General features: G+C 48.0%; 2 protein-coding genes across 4 annotated transcripts in view; both read right to left on the reverse strand.

Annotated features, from left to right (window-relative positions):
• Positions 1 to 5,453: 5,453 nt before the first annotated feature.
• LOC138784010 (E3 ubiquitin-protein ligase UHRF1-like) lies at positions 5,454 to 10,409 on the reverse strand. Its single transcript, XM_069959422.1, has one exon. It carries the CDS (start codon positions 10,309 to 10,311, stop codon positions 8,077 to 8,079), a length of 2,235 nt encoding a protein of 744 aa, XP_069815523.1. The 5' UTR covers positions 10,312 to 10,409; the 3' UTR covers positions 5,454 to 8,076.
• Positions 10,410 to 12,767: 2,358 nt separating this feature from the next.
• The window catches only part of PEX1 (peroxisomal biogenesis factor 1), a 35,494-nt gene continuing 32,466 nt past the window's right edge, over positions 12,768 to 15,795 (reverse strand). For all 3 annotated transcript variants that reach the window (XM_069959426.1, XM_069959424.1, XM_069959425.1), the window contains one exon: positions 12,768 to 12,911. In XM_069959426.1, coding sequence (XP_069815527.1) covers positions 12,836 to 12,911 — 76 coding nt within the window. In that variant the 3' untranslated portion in view covers positions 12,768 to 12,835. The remainder of the gene's footprint in view (positions 12,912 to 15,795) is intronic.

Raw genomic sequence — 15,795 nt, forward strand, 5'->3', positions numbered from 1 at the left:
GCGCATTCCGGCGCTTGTACCCATACGCAGCAGCGCACATCTCCGCCTCTGCCATAGACACTATTCTATGCACGGGCGGATTCCGCATTCCGCCAAAAGAAGTGACATGTCAGTTCTATCGGCGGAATTGGGAATCCACCCATGCATAGAATTGTGTCTATGGCAGAGGCGGAGATGTGCGCTGCTGCGTATGGGTACAAGCGCCGGAATCCGCCGCGGGTCATACGCGCGGATTCCGTAGTGTGCACGCACCCTTATATAGGATTCTCATAACACACAGGGGTCCCAGAGTCACAAGGTAACAATGGCGTCATCCATCGGCAAACATCAGCCGCACCGTGTGACCGCAACGTGGGAGCTCCAGGTAGACGTCTCCTCTTCTATTTACTAAGCAATAAATCCTTAATGTGACAGCAAACAGGGTTTGTTTTTTTTACATTTCTGCAGCTGTTGCAAAACTACAACTCCCATCATGCTGAGCAACACCTGCAAAGCCAAAAGGTTGAGGAATATAGATGAGCGCAGCTGGAGCATGCTGTCCTGAACGCTCGGCATTTCATCAGTGGCGGCTGAAGAAGTTGGATACAGCAATAGGCCATAGGTTGTATCTATTTTCCCAGACTTCTTCATCTGCCACTAATCTACTGCAGAGTTCGGCCGCACCCCAGCATGCTCCGGCTTCGCTCGTCCCTATGTATGATGCATCTGGTGGATGTAGGGATCCCGGAGGTTGCAGATAGGGAGGAGCGAATTTATAGTAATAGTGAGATGATTTGTGATCTCTGCAATCTGCTCCTCAGCCTTCTGCTTTATAACTGACTGCCGCTCCTCAGCCGTCTGCCTTATAACTGACTGCCGCTCCTCAGCCTTCTGCTTTATAACGGACTGCCGCTCCTCAGCCGTCTGCCTTATAACAGACTGCCGCTCCTCAGCTGTCTGCCTTATAACTGACTGCCGCTCCTCAGCCGTCTGCCTTATAACTGACTGCCGCTCCTCAGCCGTCTGCCTTATAACTGACTGCCGCTCCTCAACCATCTGCCTTATAACTGACTGCCGCTCCTCAGCCGTCTGCCTTATAACTGACTGCCGCTCCTCAGCCATCTGCCTTATAACTGACTGCCGCTCCTCAGCCATCTGCCTTATAACTGACTACCGCTCCTCAGCCGTCTGTCTTATAACTGACTGCCGCTCCTCAGCCGTCTGCCTTATAACTGACTGCCGCTCCTCAGCCTTCTGCCTTATAACAGACTGCCGCTCCTCAGCCATCTGCCTTATAACTGACTGCCGCATGCTGGGAGAAGCTGGATCCAGTCCTGGGAAACATCTCTCCCAGTACTGGGTCCAGCTTTTCAGGCACCTGGGAAGAGAGGCAGTCAGGTATAAGGCAGACAGCTGATGAGCTATATACTCCGGCCATCTGTTTATGGATGTTTTTACACCTACTTCTGTATTTGTATTGTTCTCATTTTCCCTATGCAGACATGATGGCAATTATAGTTTTGCAACAGCCGGAGGGCGGCAGGTTGTGCTCCCCTGTACTAAGGTCTAGACATGTTCCCTTGTAGTGTACAGGAGTTGGGGTTTCCCTAATGGTGCCTTTACACCAGGGATGGGGAACCTTCAGCCCTCCAGCTGCTGCAAAACTCAATTCCCATCATGCTTTGGCCGTCAAGGCATGATGGGAATTGTCGTTTTACAACAGCTGGAGGGCCGAAGATTCCCCATGCCTGCTTTAGGGCCCGGTAACACTATGGCCTCCATCAGATTCAGCGCCTCCCCCGCCCCAAACATCTGCCCATCCCATAGACTCCATTCTATTCAGGGCAGATTCTGCTGTCCGCCTAAAAAAGAATTGATGAGAAGATCTATCAAACATGATGTAAAGTGAAACAGGCCCAGTCACCCCCGGCAACCAATCAGATTCCACCTTTCATCCCTCACAGACTCTTTGGAAAATGAAAAGGTGGAATCTGATTGGTTGCCGGGGGCGACTGAGCCAGTTTCACTTTACACCAGGTTTGATAAATCTCTCCCTCATTCTTTTTCTTTCTGACTTGTTCCCTGTCTAAATTCTGTTTCTGGCTTTGGCTTCAAAAATCTGTCAGATAAATCTCTCTGTGTAAATGCACCATAAGGGCGGGTTCACACTACAGAATTCTCACGGACAACGTCCGCGGAATTCCGTCAGCTGTCCGCCCGCACATCTGGGCGCCTTTCCGCCGGCCCCCATAGACACCATTCTATGGGCCGGCGTATTCCGCTATACGCTGAAAGAAGTCACTTCTTTTAGCGGATCGCAGAATACGCCGGGTCATAGAATGGTGTCTATGGAGCCGGCGGAAAGCGCGTGCCCCTGTGGGCGGACAGCTGACGGAATTCCGCGGACGTTGTCCGCGAGAATTCTGTAGTGTGAACCCGCCCTAAGGGTTGAGCAGAGAAGGGAACCTGTATTTTCCCAACATAGATTTATTAGTATATTGGTTATTCTTTATTGTGTTATAGAGAGGAGCCATGCTGGAGAAGGGTCATTACTAGTCACATACACCTCAGCAGGGAGTTACCATAGCAACACCAGCTGCCTCCTCAGTGTACTACACCAGCTAGGAGAAAGGTCCAGAAAGAGGGCGGAGCTATTCTAATGAGCTCCCCTCAGGAGGCAGCTGTGGTAGGAGAAACATCCTCTGAGGAGACGACAGCCTGTGAGGAGATATGCTGGATCCAGCCTAACCACCAGGAATAGGATAGTGCGGCCTATGGAAGGATAAGGCTGCATTTACAAAGAACACGGAAAAATGCCTGTAACGGACTCTCCCCCGCCCGGGCAGCATCTGTGATAAGATGCAGGGAGCGGGGGAACTGTACAGATGTGCCGCGCTGTAATGCCAGAGCCGTGCAGCTGATTCATAACAGCACAGCGCATATGGATACAGTTCCCCCGCTCCCTGCATCTAATCACAGATGCTGCCCGGGCGGAGGAGAGTCCGTTACAGGCATTCCACGTCCGTGTTCTGTGCAGAAGACTGAACGTGTGAATACAGCCTGGCCGAGGAGCTCACTCGTTTTGCTTACTTCAGCCCAAGGAAGGAGAAGGATAGATTCCCTTCTATTAGGTACTGTGAGATACAGAGGGATAGGGATAGTTGTTTTAAGTACCCTTAGTTTTCTGGGAACTGAAAGTTGTGCCTTATAGCCCCTCCTGATTTTAGAAAATTATACAGATTTATCATTTTGTTCTATTTAAAAATCCCCAGTCTTCCAGTACTTATCAGCTGCTGTATGTCCTGCAGGAAGTGGTGTATTCTTTCCAGTCTGACACAGTGCTCTCTGCTGCCACCTCTGTCCATGTCAGGAACTGTCCAGAGCAGGAGAGGTTTTCTATGTGGATTTGCTGCTGCTCTGGACAGTTCCTGACATGGACAGAGGTGGCAGCAGAGAGCACTGTGTCAGACTGGAGAGAATACACCACTTCCTGTAGGACATACAGCAGCTGATAAGTAACAGAAGACTGGAGATTTTAATTTTTTTAAATACAAGTAAATCTGTACATATCTATTTAAAAATTCTTGACACCAGCTTGAAATCCTTTTTCTCTCCAGAGTGCCCCTTTAACCCCTAGACGACCCAGGACGTAGAGTTACGTCATGGAAGTCTGTCACCAGACGACCCTGGACTAACTCTAGGTCCTGGGTGTTTCTCCGGCTATGAAGCGCACTTCCCAGCAGGTGGGGGCCGGCTGCAATCAGCAGCTGGGACCTCACCGGTAATGACACGCTGCAGCATTCGCGCTGCCGTGTGTCATTAACCCGTCACTTACCGAACGGAACCTCCACAGTGTGACTGCGGGGGTCCCGATCGTTAAAACGGACCGCCGGAGGTCTCTTACCTGCCTCTGTGCGGTCCGATCGTCGATCTGCTACACTGAGCCTGCACAGGCAGGCTCAATGAGCAGATCGCCGATAACACTGATCAATGATATGCCTATGGCATAGCAATCATCAGTGTGTAAATCAAACTAGTGTATGTAAAAGTCCCCCAAAGGGACTTCAAATGTGTAAAAAAAAAACACTATTACACTACCCCAAAACCCCTCCCCCAATAAAAGTTGAAATCACCCCCCTTTCCCATTATATAAATAAAACATAAAATAAACATATAATATACCGTAGCGTGCGTAATTGTCCGGTCTATTAAAGTATAACAAGCGTCATTGCGAACGGTAAACGGCGTAGACGAAGAGGGAAAAAAGTGCGCGGATTACCAATGTTATGTTACATTATATATGTAACATATATACATATATATATATATATATATATATATATATATATATATATATAAAAATTCATATAAAAGTGATCAAAACGTCCGATCTTCACAAATATGGTATTAATAAAGACTAGAGATCATGGCAGAAAAAATGACACCTCATACAGCCCCGTAGGTGAAAAAATACCGTTATATGCGTCACAATAGGCCCATTATATTAATTGCCAAAAAAAAAAGGATTTAATAAAAAAAATATATATAACATTAGAGAATCTGTGTAACCTGCATATGGTTGTGTTCGGACTGACCTATAGAGTAATAGTATCATGTCGCTGTTACCATATAGTGCATTACGTAGACACAGGAACCCCCCAAACGTTACCATATTGCATTCTTTTTTACGATTTCACCTATTTATATCTTCATAAATAATATATTTGGGATTCCGTCATACATGTTATGGTAAAATGAATGACGCCATTACACAGTACAACTATTCCTGTAACAAACAAGCACTTACATGGCTTGTAGATAAAAAACTGAGAGTGCTGGAGCTCTTAGAAGGGGAGGAGGGAAAAACGAAAGCGCAATGATCAAAATTTGCGCGGTCCACTGGGTCATTTTGGGCCTGGTCCTCAAAGGGTTAAAAGGGGTTCTCCAGCGCTACAAAAACAAAGCCGCTTTCTTCCAGAGACAGCACCGCTCTTGTATCCAGGTCAGGTGCAGTTTGCTCCATTCACTTCAATAGAACAGACAAAACCTGCACCTAAACTTGAGACAAGAGCGGTCCTGTCTCTGGAAGGAAGTGGCCATGTTTTTGTAGCGCTGGAGAACCCCTTTAACATCAGCAGGAAAGTCACCCTTAGGGTCCATTTACACAAAAAGATTATCTGCCAAAGATTTGAAGCCAAAGCCAGGAATGGATTTAAAAAAAAAAAAAAAAAAAAAAAAAAAAAAAAAAAAAAAGGAGGAGAAATCTCAGGCTTTCCTTTATTACCTGATCTGTTTATAGTCTGTTTCTGGCTTTGGCTTCAAATCTTTGGCAGATAATCTTTCTGTGTAAACGCACCTTTTACCTTAGATATGTTATAAAGTTAAGGGAAAACTAAGACACTGAAGTTTTTTTGTTTTTTATTGTTTCATTTAAAACAGTTTTACAAAAAAGTGTGAAAAGGTATAAAACCCCCAGTCCACAGAACTTCTGCACGTCACCAACGTGACGGGAATGAATAAAAACAGTGATAAACATAGAAAACGATCGGAATTTCATAAAAACTAGAACAGGAGATGGGGGAACCCCCGATACAGGAACAATACAGACCACCATACATAAGAGCAGAACTGTTTGGAAGACTTCATAGGGAAATGATAGACCAGGAGGTGTCACATTCAGCCCTCCAGCTGTTGTAAAACTACAACTCCCATCAGGCTTTAGCTCTCCAGGCATGATGGGAATTGTAGTTTTGTAACAGCTGGAGGGCCGCAGTTTGACACCTGTATGATAAACTGTTGTGGAACTACAACTCCCAGCATGTTACCTGACAGCTGCTGGGAGTTGTAGTACAACAAAAGTCTCAAATTGAAGATCACCATCATTTAATAAACTGCAGATCTCCACACAGTGACTAAAACTCCCAGCATGTAGTTATTGCTTTCCGGGAGTTGTAATTTAAAAGGGATTCTCCAGGATTAGACAAACTGCTACATTGTTACAAAAACAGCGCCACCCCCTTGTCCTCAGGTTGTGCGCGGTATTACAACTCATTACCATTCACTTCAATACAACTGAGCTGCAATACCCACACCAACCTGAGGACAGGAGAGGCGCCGATTCTGGATGGAAGCAGCCATGTTTTTCTAATCCTGCATAATCCCTTAAACAGCTGGAGATGGGCAGCTTGCTGATCAGTCACAGACTATACGAGGGCTGGAAATATTTCTATATAATTTATATGAATAGGTCATAATCGCCATTTTAACTCCATAGTAAAATATATATCGTAGTAAAGTAGTAACATGACACTTTCTGGCTATAATAAAACTAAACTGGAAAAGTCTCAAAAGGGACACTGAGTCCGTTCTATCATACAGTCAAACTAATCTAGTCACAACGGCCGCTACCGATCATCTATAACAGGGATGGGGAACCTGCCGCCCTCCAGCTGTTGCAAAACTACAACCCCCATCATGCTAGACAGCCAAAGGCAACAGCTGGCGGCGGCGGGGTGCCTACCCCTGATCTACACGGCCCTATAGACTCCTGCACCATCATTGACGCGAGTTGCTTTTGCACGGTACTAGACGGCAGAAATAAATCACGGCCCTTGTCTGGTTGAGGTAGATCACATCTCTGCCAATGGGAAGTGAACGGCCTTATATAACTTAAAGGGGGTTTGTGATAGATCATGGGCGGCTCCAACAATGCAATACACAGTTATGGTATATCTTATATCACAGTCTTAAAGGGGTCATCTCTAGCTACCAATACCGTACAGTGAGCTCCAAGATCTCAGAACATTACAGTAGTCATATGCATGAGCTATGGAGGATCCCTTTAAATGGTAGGGTGCTACGATTTTAATGACACAGGATGATGTCACTTTAAGTGCAGACCCTTTTACACGACAAAACGCATAATGTGCCTTTCCCTTTAAATTTTGTTCCAGAAGGGTTGAGTTTGGCTGAAGGAGGAATATAGGTGATGTATTTTACTAGTAACAGCACCACTACTGTCTACAGGTTAAGTCTGGTATTGCAGCTCAGGGCCTTTTCATTTCATATGGTAAGCTGCAGTACCAGACACAGGCAGTAGATAGGACAGGCGCTGTTGCTACCCATTTAATTCTGCAGAAATCTATATTCTCCAACCTGCGGCTCTCCAGCTGTTCTGACACTATATGCCCCAGCATAACATAATGACATGCTGGGAGTTGTAGTACTACAACAGTAGAAGAGCTAAAGGTTGCACACCATTATTGAGCAGTGACCATCAACCAGCTGTAGTGACGCTACATATTGCATATCTGCATGCAGCTAAAGTTTCCCAACAAGTGGCCCAATGCATGGCATGCAACATGCTTCAAATATTGCAAGACTAACATCCAGCATGTCCAGTTGACCAACAAGGATCTGGGCATGCTGGGTGTTATAGCTGTGCAACAGCTGTAGGGTCACAGGTTAAAGGGGTTATCCAGCACTACAAAGACATATCCACTTTCTTCCAGAGACAGCACCACTCTTCTCCAGATTGGGTGGGGTTTTGCTGCTCAGTTCCATTGAAGTTAATGGAGCTTAAATTGCAAACCGCACTGAACTGGAGACAAGTAGTGTTGTCTCTGAAAGGAAGTGGCCATGTTTTTGTAGTGCTGGATAACCCCTTTAAATGGGGGGTTTCCAAGACAGGAAAAACTTTCTTCCCAAAACAGCGCCACCACAGGTTGTATGTATCATTGCACTTCAGTTCAATTAAAATGAATAGAACTGAAGATGCAAGTGGCACTATTTTTGGACTCTTACCTGTGTATTGCAAAGCTATATCCGCCCCTTACATACATCACCCCTTTAAATGCCAATTAACCCTTTAATAAAACAAATGCAAAAAAAAAAAAATTAATAAAATCAGTGCAATTGTAAAGTAATGAACGTCCTGCAAGGCAAAGCACGGCCAACTATATAAACCACCACAGAATATGCATAGATCATAACGGGAGGACATGTATAAGAGAGAAGAAGAGATAGAGGTAGAACAGACGGAGCAGCGACAAAGAGGAGGAGGATGAGTCAGGATGAGATCAGAGTCACTGCGGAGCTCTACCGCCCCCTCTCGTAGCCGGGGAAGAGCTGGGAGAGGAGGCTCTGCAGGGGCTTGTTCACCTGCATGTTGTAGTTCTTGCCCAGGTCGTGCCTGCAGGCCGGACAGCTGTACACGGCAGCCTTGAAGGAGCGGTCCAGGCAGCTCTTACAGATGTTGTGCAGACACACGGTGGTGATGGGCTCGTAGACCACCTCCTGGCAGCAGATGCACAGGAAGGTCTCCTCCACCTTGTTGATGAACCTGGGCCCGTCCTTCAGACAGGACATCACTTCGCTCCACAGTTTTGCGTTCAGCTCGTCCTTCTTGATCAGTGCTTTCTGCTCGGGGGTCAGTTTGTAGAGTTCCACCTTAGTTTTCTTGGGGGTCCCGCTGGTTGGGGTGAGGGCTTTGGTGTTCTCGGAGTTCCTCTTTCTCTTGCCTTTGGGTGTCTCCTGGATGCCGCCGGCATTCTCCTTCTCTCTTTCCTTGTTGGCGACAGACTCCAGGTAGCCCTCGGGGTATTGCATGGTGAGGCCCAGCTTCTTTACACGTTCTTTGCCGTCTCTGCTCCAGGGCGCCGGCTCTTCGTCGTCTCTCTTTAGCAGATAGCGCCAGACGAGGAAGCCGGATTTGCCCTTTTCGGGCCAGTATTTCACCACTTTGTAGATGCCATCATATCGGTTACCGTCCTCTGGGGCGTACTTGCTGTGTTTGCGCCCCTTTGCGTTGCGCACGACCCGGACAGGTTTACCTGCCTTCCAGTCCTTGGCGACCGCCCCCTGTTTGTCATTGATGGGGGCGTTACAGTTGAGGGCCAGTGCCCGGTTCATGTTGGTGAGCTTCTGGTCACATGACTGCTCAGCCGTTCTCTTGTTACCGGAGAGGTCACGACCTCCGCTGCCCGTGTAGGTAAACTCAGTCCCGTTATCAACGTCATCCTCGTAACCTCCCGCCAGCACCAGAGAGTAGGAGCCGTCATTGCTTCTGCCATGGATGCCGGCCACATGGGGTCGGTGCACCCCCGCCTCACTGACCTGCACCCTGAACTTCCACATAGTGCCGACGGGTACACCTGGTATCGGCCCATAGTGATTGGACGGGACAATCGTGCACTCTCTGGAACGTCCGACACACGCCATGCCTTTACCCCAGTCTCTTTGGCAGGACGAGTTGGCAGACGCCATCTTGGCTTTCTTCTTGCTCTCTTTCAGCTTCTCCCCCGCCAGCACAACCTCGCTGGCATCGTTCCTGCAATCGGGGCAGTACCAGTCCTCATCGTCTTGGGGCAGGGAGGTCAGCGGGGGGTCCAGGCAGTACATATGGAAGGCCATGTCGCACTCGTCACAAAGCAGCTGCTTCCCGGGGTCCTGTTTGCCCCCGCAGACGTGGCAGGCGCACATGCGGCACTTGGCTCGGGGGTTATCCTTGCAGTGTTTGCACTCAGGACCGTTCTGGCGTTTCGGTGGCGGCTCGGAGGACTGGGCGGAGCTGCCCGGCTCTTCAATCTTATAGATCTCATCCACAAACTTGATCCTGCAGTCGTCCAGGGAGTCGCCGGCTTCCCCCAGTAAGACTTTGGCGTAGAGCTCCTTGACGGTGCGGGTCTCTCTCTTGCGCAGGATCTCGGCGTCGTACCAGTAGCCCTTCTCTTTGGGCTCGTCCGGGTTGTAGTTGAGCATGACCACCAGTCCGGCCTGCAGCTGCCCCCATGAGAGCTTGGTCCTGGCCCGGGGTCTCACGTCCTTCCCGGTCAGCTGCACCACTCCATTCTCAGGATAGTCCTCATACCTTATATGGTAAGTGACGTCATCGCCGGGGCTCCCCCGGGTCACGCTCACCACCTCGGCCTCGAACCAGGCGCCCATATGCAGGTCCCGGGCGTCCACCAGCTCCTTCACCGCGTACAGACCGGGGGCTCCGGGCTCTGCGGGCGGCTGCTCCTCCTGCTGGGGCTCCGGCTCTTCGGGCTCCGTCTCGGACATGGCGGCCTCGTCGGTGTCTTCCGCGGTGACCGGGGGCGGGGCGGGCTGGCGCACCAGCAGCTGCACGATGTCATTCAGGCCGACGCTGTAATCGAAGAGCGTGTGTCCGTCCACCATCTGCTTCCCCCGGTAGAAGAGCCGCTGGCGGTCCTGCTGCACCCCGAACACCTCCTGGATGCGCTCCCGCAGCTCCTCCACCTTGGTCAGCTTAGACAGGGAGTCAATGCGCTGAGTCTCCCGGCCGTCCATGGTGCGCACCTGGATCCACATGCTGGCGGAGGACTCTCGGTTATATGTATATAGTCTCTGTGCGGTTGCCCGGTTAGTGCTCAGGCTTCTCCGGTATAAGCGGCAGCTCCCGGCGTGACGCGATCTCTGCTCAACAGCGGACAGAACTCCCGCGCTACTCAGTTTGCGCGGTTTAATAGTTTGGCGGGAAAACGACCCACTCGCCGATGATTGGCTAAGGAGGAGACAGCGGGCGGGGTTAGGGCTGATGTCCCCGCCCTCTCTCACATCGTCCATTCAAGGAGCTCCGTTTCCGCTCAGTGTTGATACTCAGGATTCGGAAGTGATTAACCCCTGCAGGACCGGAGGAATCTTTATTGTCTTCCTCTCCCTGCGGTCACGCTGCCTGTGTATTGTTTGGTTGTTTGTATTGTGTAGTTGTGTTTGTATTGTTTATATGTTTGTATTGTTTGGTTGTTTGTATTGTGTAGTTGTGTTTGTATTATTTATGTTTGTATTGTTTATATGTTTGTATTGTGTAGTTGTGTTTGTATTGTTTATATGTTTGTATTGTTTGGTTGTTTGTATTGTTACATTGTTTCTGTAGGAGTCTTTGCAGGATCAGTTGTTTTTTTTGCAGAATTCATATTAATTTTAATGTATAGCTGAGACCCCCAACCTGAGCTCTTCAGAATTACAACTCCCATCATCCAGCATGTCCTGACAGCCTTCAGCTCATCCTTTAGATCAGTGTTCTCTAACCTGTAACAACTACAACTCCCAGCATGCCCTGACAGTGGATCTATTGGTCTCTTAGATCGGTGTGTCCGCAATGTGGTGGTTCTTTGTTACACAACTACAACTCCCAGCATGTCCTGTCTGCCTTTACTTGATCTACTGCAGGAATGGGGAACCTGCCACCCTGCAGCTAGAACTCCCATCATGCCTGCACGGGTTCACCCACCCTTAGGGTCCTATTCCACGGGCTGATCAATAATGTAGATCTAGATCAGCACTCGTTTACTGGGCCTATTACACGGCCCGATAATCGTTTAGCAAGGGCTGCAGGGACATCGTTATCGATGTCCTTGCAGCCCTTGTACAAACCCCATACATTACCTACATATGTTACAGGTCTTCTCCTGCGCTCCTTCTTCCACAGCAGCTTCGGTCCGGCCTGTTAGAGCTGACGGACCGCTCAGCCAATCACTGGCCACGGCGGTCCAGGCCAGTGATTGGCTGAGCAGTCTGTCAGCTACAGGCCGCACCGAAGCTGCTGCTGCGCGCGGGATCGGAGGAGACCTGCAACATGCTAGGTAAAGTATGGTGCTTGTGAGATCATCGGTCGCCGGCCGCACATCGCTATTACATGCATCGATGCGCGGTCGGTGCCCGATGATTTTAGGTTTGAACCTAAATAAACGATCAGCTGATGACACGATCATCGGCTGATCGTTGTCTCTATTCCACGGAGCGATAATTGGCCGAATATCAGTCCGTGGAATAGGCCCCTTACCTGCACTGCTGAATATAGATGGCCGGACCATAGTAACAACAAAGCCCTTTGCCCCTCTGCCTTTTTTCTGGCACCCCCTCCTCATAGTGTGTGCGCTCATGTGAGCGGCCCCTCACTCCTTGTGTAGAGGGATATCTCTGTAATATCCAATGTCTGTCTATGTATGTTCCCCAGAATTGTAAAGTGCTGCGGAATCTGTTGACGCTATAAAAATCACACTTATTATTATTATTATTATGCGTCGACAGCTTTCGTCAGTGCACCATCCCCTCGGTGACGGACTTTCTTCACAACCACATCTGGCCGTGTAATGGGGGGAGGGGGGGTATTAGTGCACTGGGGGCCCTGGACATAGAGCGCCCCTATTTGCATAACAAGTAACAGGTGCAGGGAAGTGGTACATTATCTTTAATGGGGTGAAATGTTTTTTCAGCAAAAGTCATACACATTTTGTAATTTACTTCTATATAAAAATATCCAGTCTTCCAGTACTTATCAGCTGCTGTATGTCCTGCAGGAAGTGGTGTATTTTCTCCAGTCTGGGACAGTGCTCTCTGCTGCCACCTCTGTCCATGTCAGGAACTGTCCAGAGCAGCAGCAAATATCCATAGAAAACCTCTCCTGCTCTGGACAGTTCCTGACATGGACAGAGGTGGCAGCAGAGAGCACTGTCCCAGACTGGAAAGAATACACCACTTCCTGCAGGACATACAGCAGCTGATAAGTACTGGAAGACTGGAGATTTTTACAATGAAGTAAACTACAAATCTGTATAATCTTCTGACACCAGTTGATTTGAAAGAAAAATACATTTTGCTCTATGTATCTCTCTGTAAGTTTCAGTGTGGGAGGAAAGCAATGAAAACAATATGGAGACCATATGATGTGGATGCTACGACCCCAGGAGTGCGGTGCAGCAGGATGCCGCTTTATCTGCCTTTCATGTCATTTCCCATTTATAGATGTAAGAAGAGACCGGGAATATGTGAAAAATAAAAGACATTTATTAGATCCCAGTTATACACACGGCTTATTACAACGGGGCGCTATTCAGGCTAGTGTTACTTTCTGGCCTCTTCCGAGCATCTGTCCGCTGGAGCTCTTGGGATTTTGGAAGTTTTCATAGCTGAAAATAAAAAGTTGGAGAAAATAGTTATTAAAAACCAACAACTAAAGCCTAAGCTGCGGTGAGACTACAAGTCCCATCATGCCCTGACAGCTGCAGACTGGGCAATGGAGTCCTAATACCGGGCATGTACAGGTATCTGCTGTAAGAGGAGGCAAGCACCCCCTCCACTGTATTATAGGAGCTCTACAAAGCTGTTGGGGGGTATATCACAACATGCAGCTGAATTGTGAATGCAGCTCTGAAGTATAATACAGTAATGCAATATACATATACACCTGAAATATGAACATTCATCTGTTGCTCACTGGGTATAGTACATGGGGTAATACCAGCCCTGGAGATGCAGTAAGGCTGACAGGACCTCCTCAGAAGGATCTGGACATCCTCTCGCCTCCAAGGTGATTTATGCCCCAATAACCTTTCCTTCCTGTGTGGGAAATCACTGCAACCAGTCATTCACGGACAAAGAACTGCACACCGCACAGCACTATCTATACAATGGAAGTGGAGACTTCCTGATGGAGAAATAACATGGCTGCCGGGCTAAGGGAGCAAAAGCGGAATAATCCAGGATGGAGCTGCTAAAGGGATTTCCCATAGTAACACAGGATATTGCATTAAAGGGGTAGTGCGGCGCTAAAAAATAATTCACAGAATAACACATTACAAAGTTATACAACTTTGTAATGTATGTTATGTCTGTGAATCGCCCCCTTCCCCGTGGAGCGGAGTTGTAATACCACACACAACCTGATGACAGGGGTGGCGCTGTTTTTGCAAGACAGTAACTTTTATCTATTCCTAGATAAACCCTTTAAATGCCTGATCAGCAAGGGTCCTACCTTAGCAACCAGGACCTTTGTAAAGAACAGGAGAACACTCTGAGACGTGGGAAGAAAATGAACGGTGAGGGACCCTCAACTATGTGGAAAACCAGGGTCAGGGGACAATTCACTGCTAATTCAATGAGGCTTTTTTTTAACCCTCATAATCAATAGAATAATGTAAAGAGGATCTTGTAAGGCCTTTTTCTTATATGTTTTTAGCCACAATGATTCCTATATCCCCACTGAAATGATTTCCCAGTGCTGCCTACATCTCCCATGAATCCTCAGCAGAGAGAGGGGGCGGAGTCTCATCATTGCAGTTCACCTAAATCGGCTGCAGGTTCTGGAGTTCCCCCAGGTGAAGTGCTGAGACTCGTGGTAAGATTGTGCAGTTTTGCCAGGATTTTGGGAAAATGGCCAAAATGCAATGTCTGAACAGAGCCTCAAGGCAGGTGTATAACTTCTATAAGTCTTGCTGCCACTGACATAGCAGCAGCAGTATACAGAGAGCTGATAGGTGATAATGTCATCCTATAGTTCATAGGAAGTCAGCTGACCCAGGACAGGGACACATAAAGCCATGTCATTTCCTGGAGTGCTGGTCACATGACACAGTAATTCAGTAATGAAATGTATGGATGCAGCTGAGCTGGGATGATACAGATGGTGCTGTAGGAATAGTGATAGTGTGCACGATATGAGCATAATATAAATATGGAGTGCTTCTCTAAAGGGGTTCTCCAGGATAAGTAAACGCACTGCTACTTTCTTGCAAAAAAAGCACCACACCTGCCCTCTGGTTGTGTGTTACAATTCACCCCTTGTCACTTTAAAAGAACTGAGCTGTAAAGCTACACAGTTTCTGGAACAAAGCGGCCATGTCTAAGAATAGAGTTGAGGAAGCACCTTTTCTCAGAGATGGGAACTGCACCAACCAGGTGTGGATGGTACCTATGAATGTGCCTTCAATTTAAAGGGGTTATCCAGGGCTACAAAAACATGGCCACTTTCCCTCCTCTCTTGTCTCCAGTTCAGGTGTGGTTAGCAATTAAGCTTCATTTACCTCACTGGAGTTTGAAACCCCACCCAATCTGGAGACAGGGGAGGGGGAAAAGTGGCCACGTTTTTGTAGCGCTGGATAACCCCTTTAAATCAGTGGAGGTCACTACTGTCAGTCTGTACTGATCTGTTATCCTAAGTCTGATCACTTTTAGCATATCCCATATGATGTGATGCATGTACACATAGACACTTGCTGTGTGGCTTGGGCAGGCAATGTATATACAGCGGTACTTTGGTTTAAGAGTAACTTAGTTTAAGAGCGTTTTGGTTTAAGAGCTCACAGTTTTTCAAAATTGTGACTTGGTGTTAGAGCATTGCTTTGGTGTAAGAGCTCCCTGTACTGGGTGGGAGGGGGAGTGGAGGAGGGGCATGGTCTGCATAGCGGGGTCTACAGCCCTGTACTCTGACCCAGGAAGTCTCCCTCACCTTCCAAATCATAGCAGATCCACTTCAGGCTGGGGCTTACATCAGGGGACAGGACTGTGGAGGTAATCTCTCCATAGCTGTAACCCCTCTCTCCCCGGACAGAGAGCGCTGCATGTATGTGCCCACATCTCTCCTGCTCATTTCTTTATGCTCCCTGCAGTCTCTCTCAGTCCTTGGGTTTCCCATCCTCTCCATTACTGTACAGTAACTTATAATATCACAGATTCTGCTGTTTCTGAATGTTTCATCTGTTTTAAATGTTATTCAGAATAATAAATCATTATTTTTGGGGTGTGGAACCAATTGTCTGCATTTTTATGATTTCTTATGGGAAAATTTGCTTTGGTTTAAGAGTGGATTTGGATTACAAGCGCCGTCCTGGAACGAATTATGCTCGTAATCCATGGACCTCTGTCCATGTCAGGAACTGTCCAGAGCAGCAGCAAATCCCCATAGAAAACCTCTCCTGCTCTGAACAGTTTCTGACATGGACAGAGGTGGCAGCAGAGAGCACTGTGTCAGACTGGAAAGAATACACAACTTCCTGCAGGACATACAGCAGCTGA

This window comes from Dendropsophus ebraccatus, chromosome 2 (assembly GCF_027789765.1).
Source record: "Dendropsophus ebraccatus isolate aDenEbr1 chromosome 2, aDenEbr1.pat, whole genome shotgun sequence".
NCBI lineage: Eukaryota > Metazoa > Chordata > Amphibia > Anura > Hylidae > Dendropsophus > Dendropsophus ebraccatus.

Coding starts and splice junctions, on each gene's coding strand:
- LOC138784010 (XM_069959422.1), bottom strand. CDS start 10,311: ATGTGGATCCAGGTGCGCACCATGGACGGCCGGGAGACTCAGCGCATT.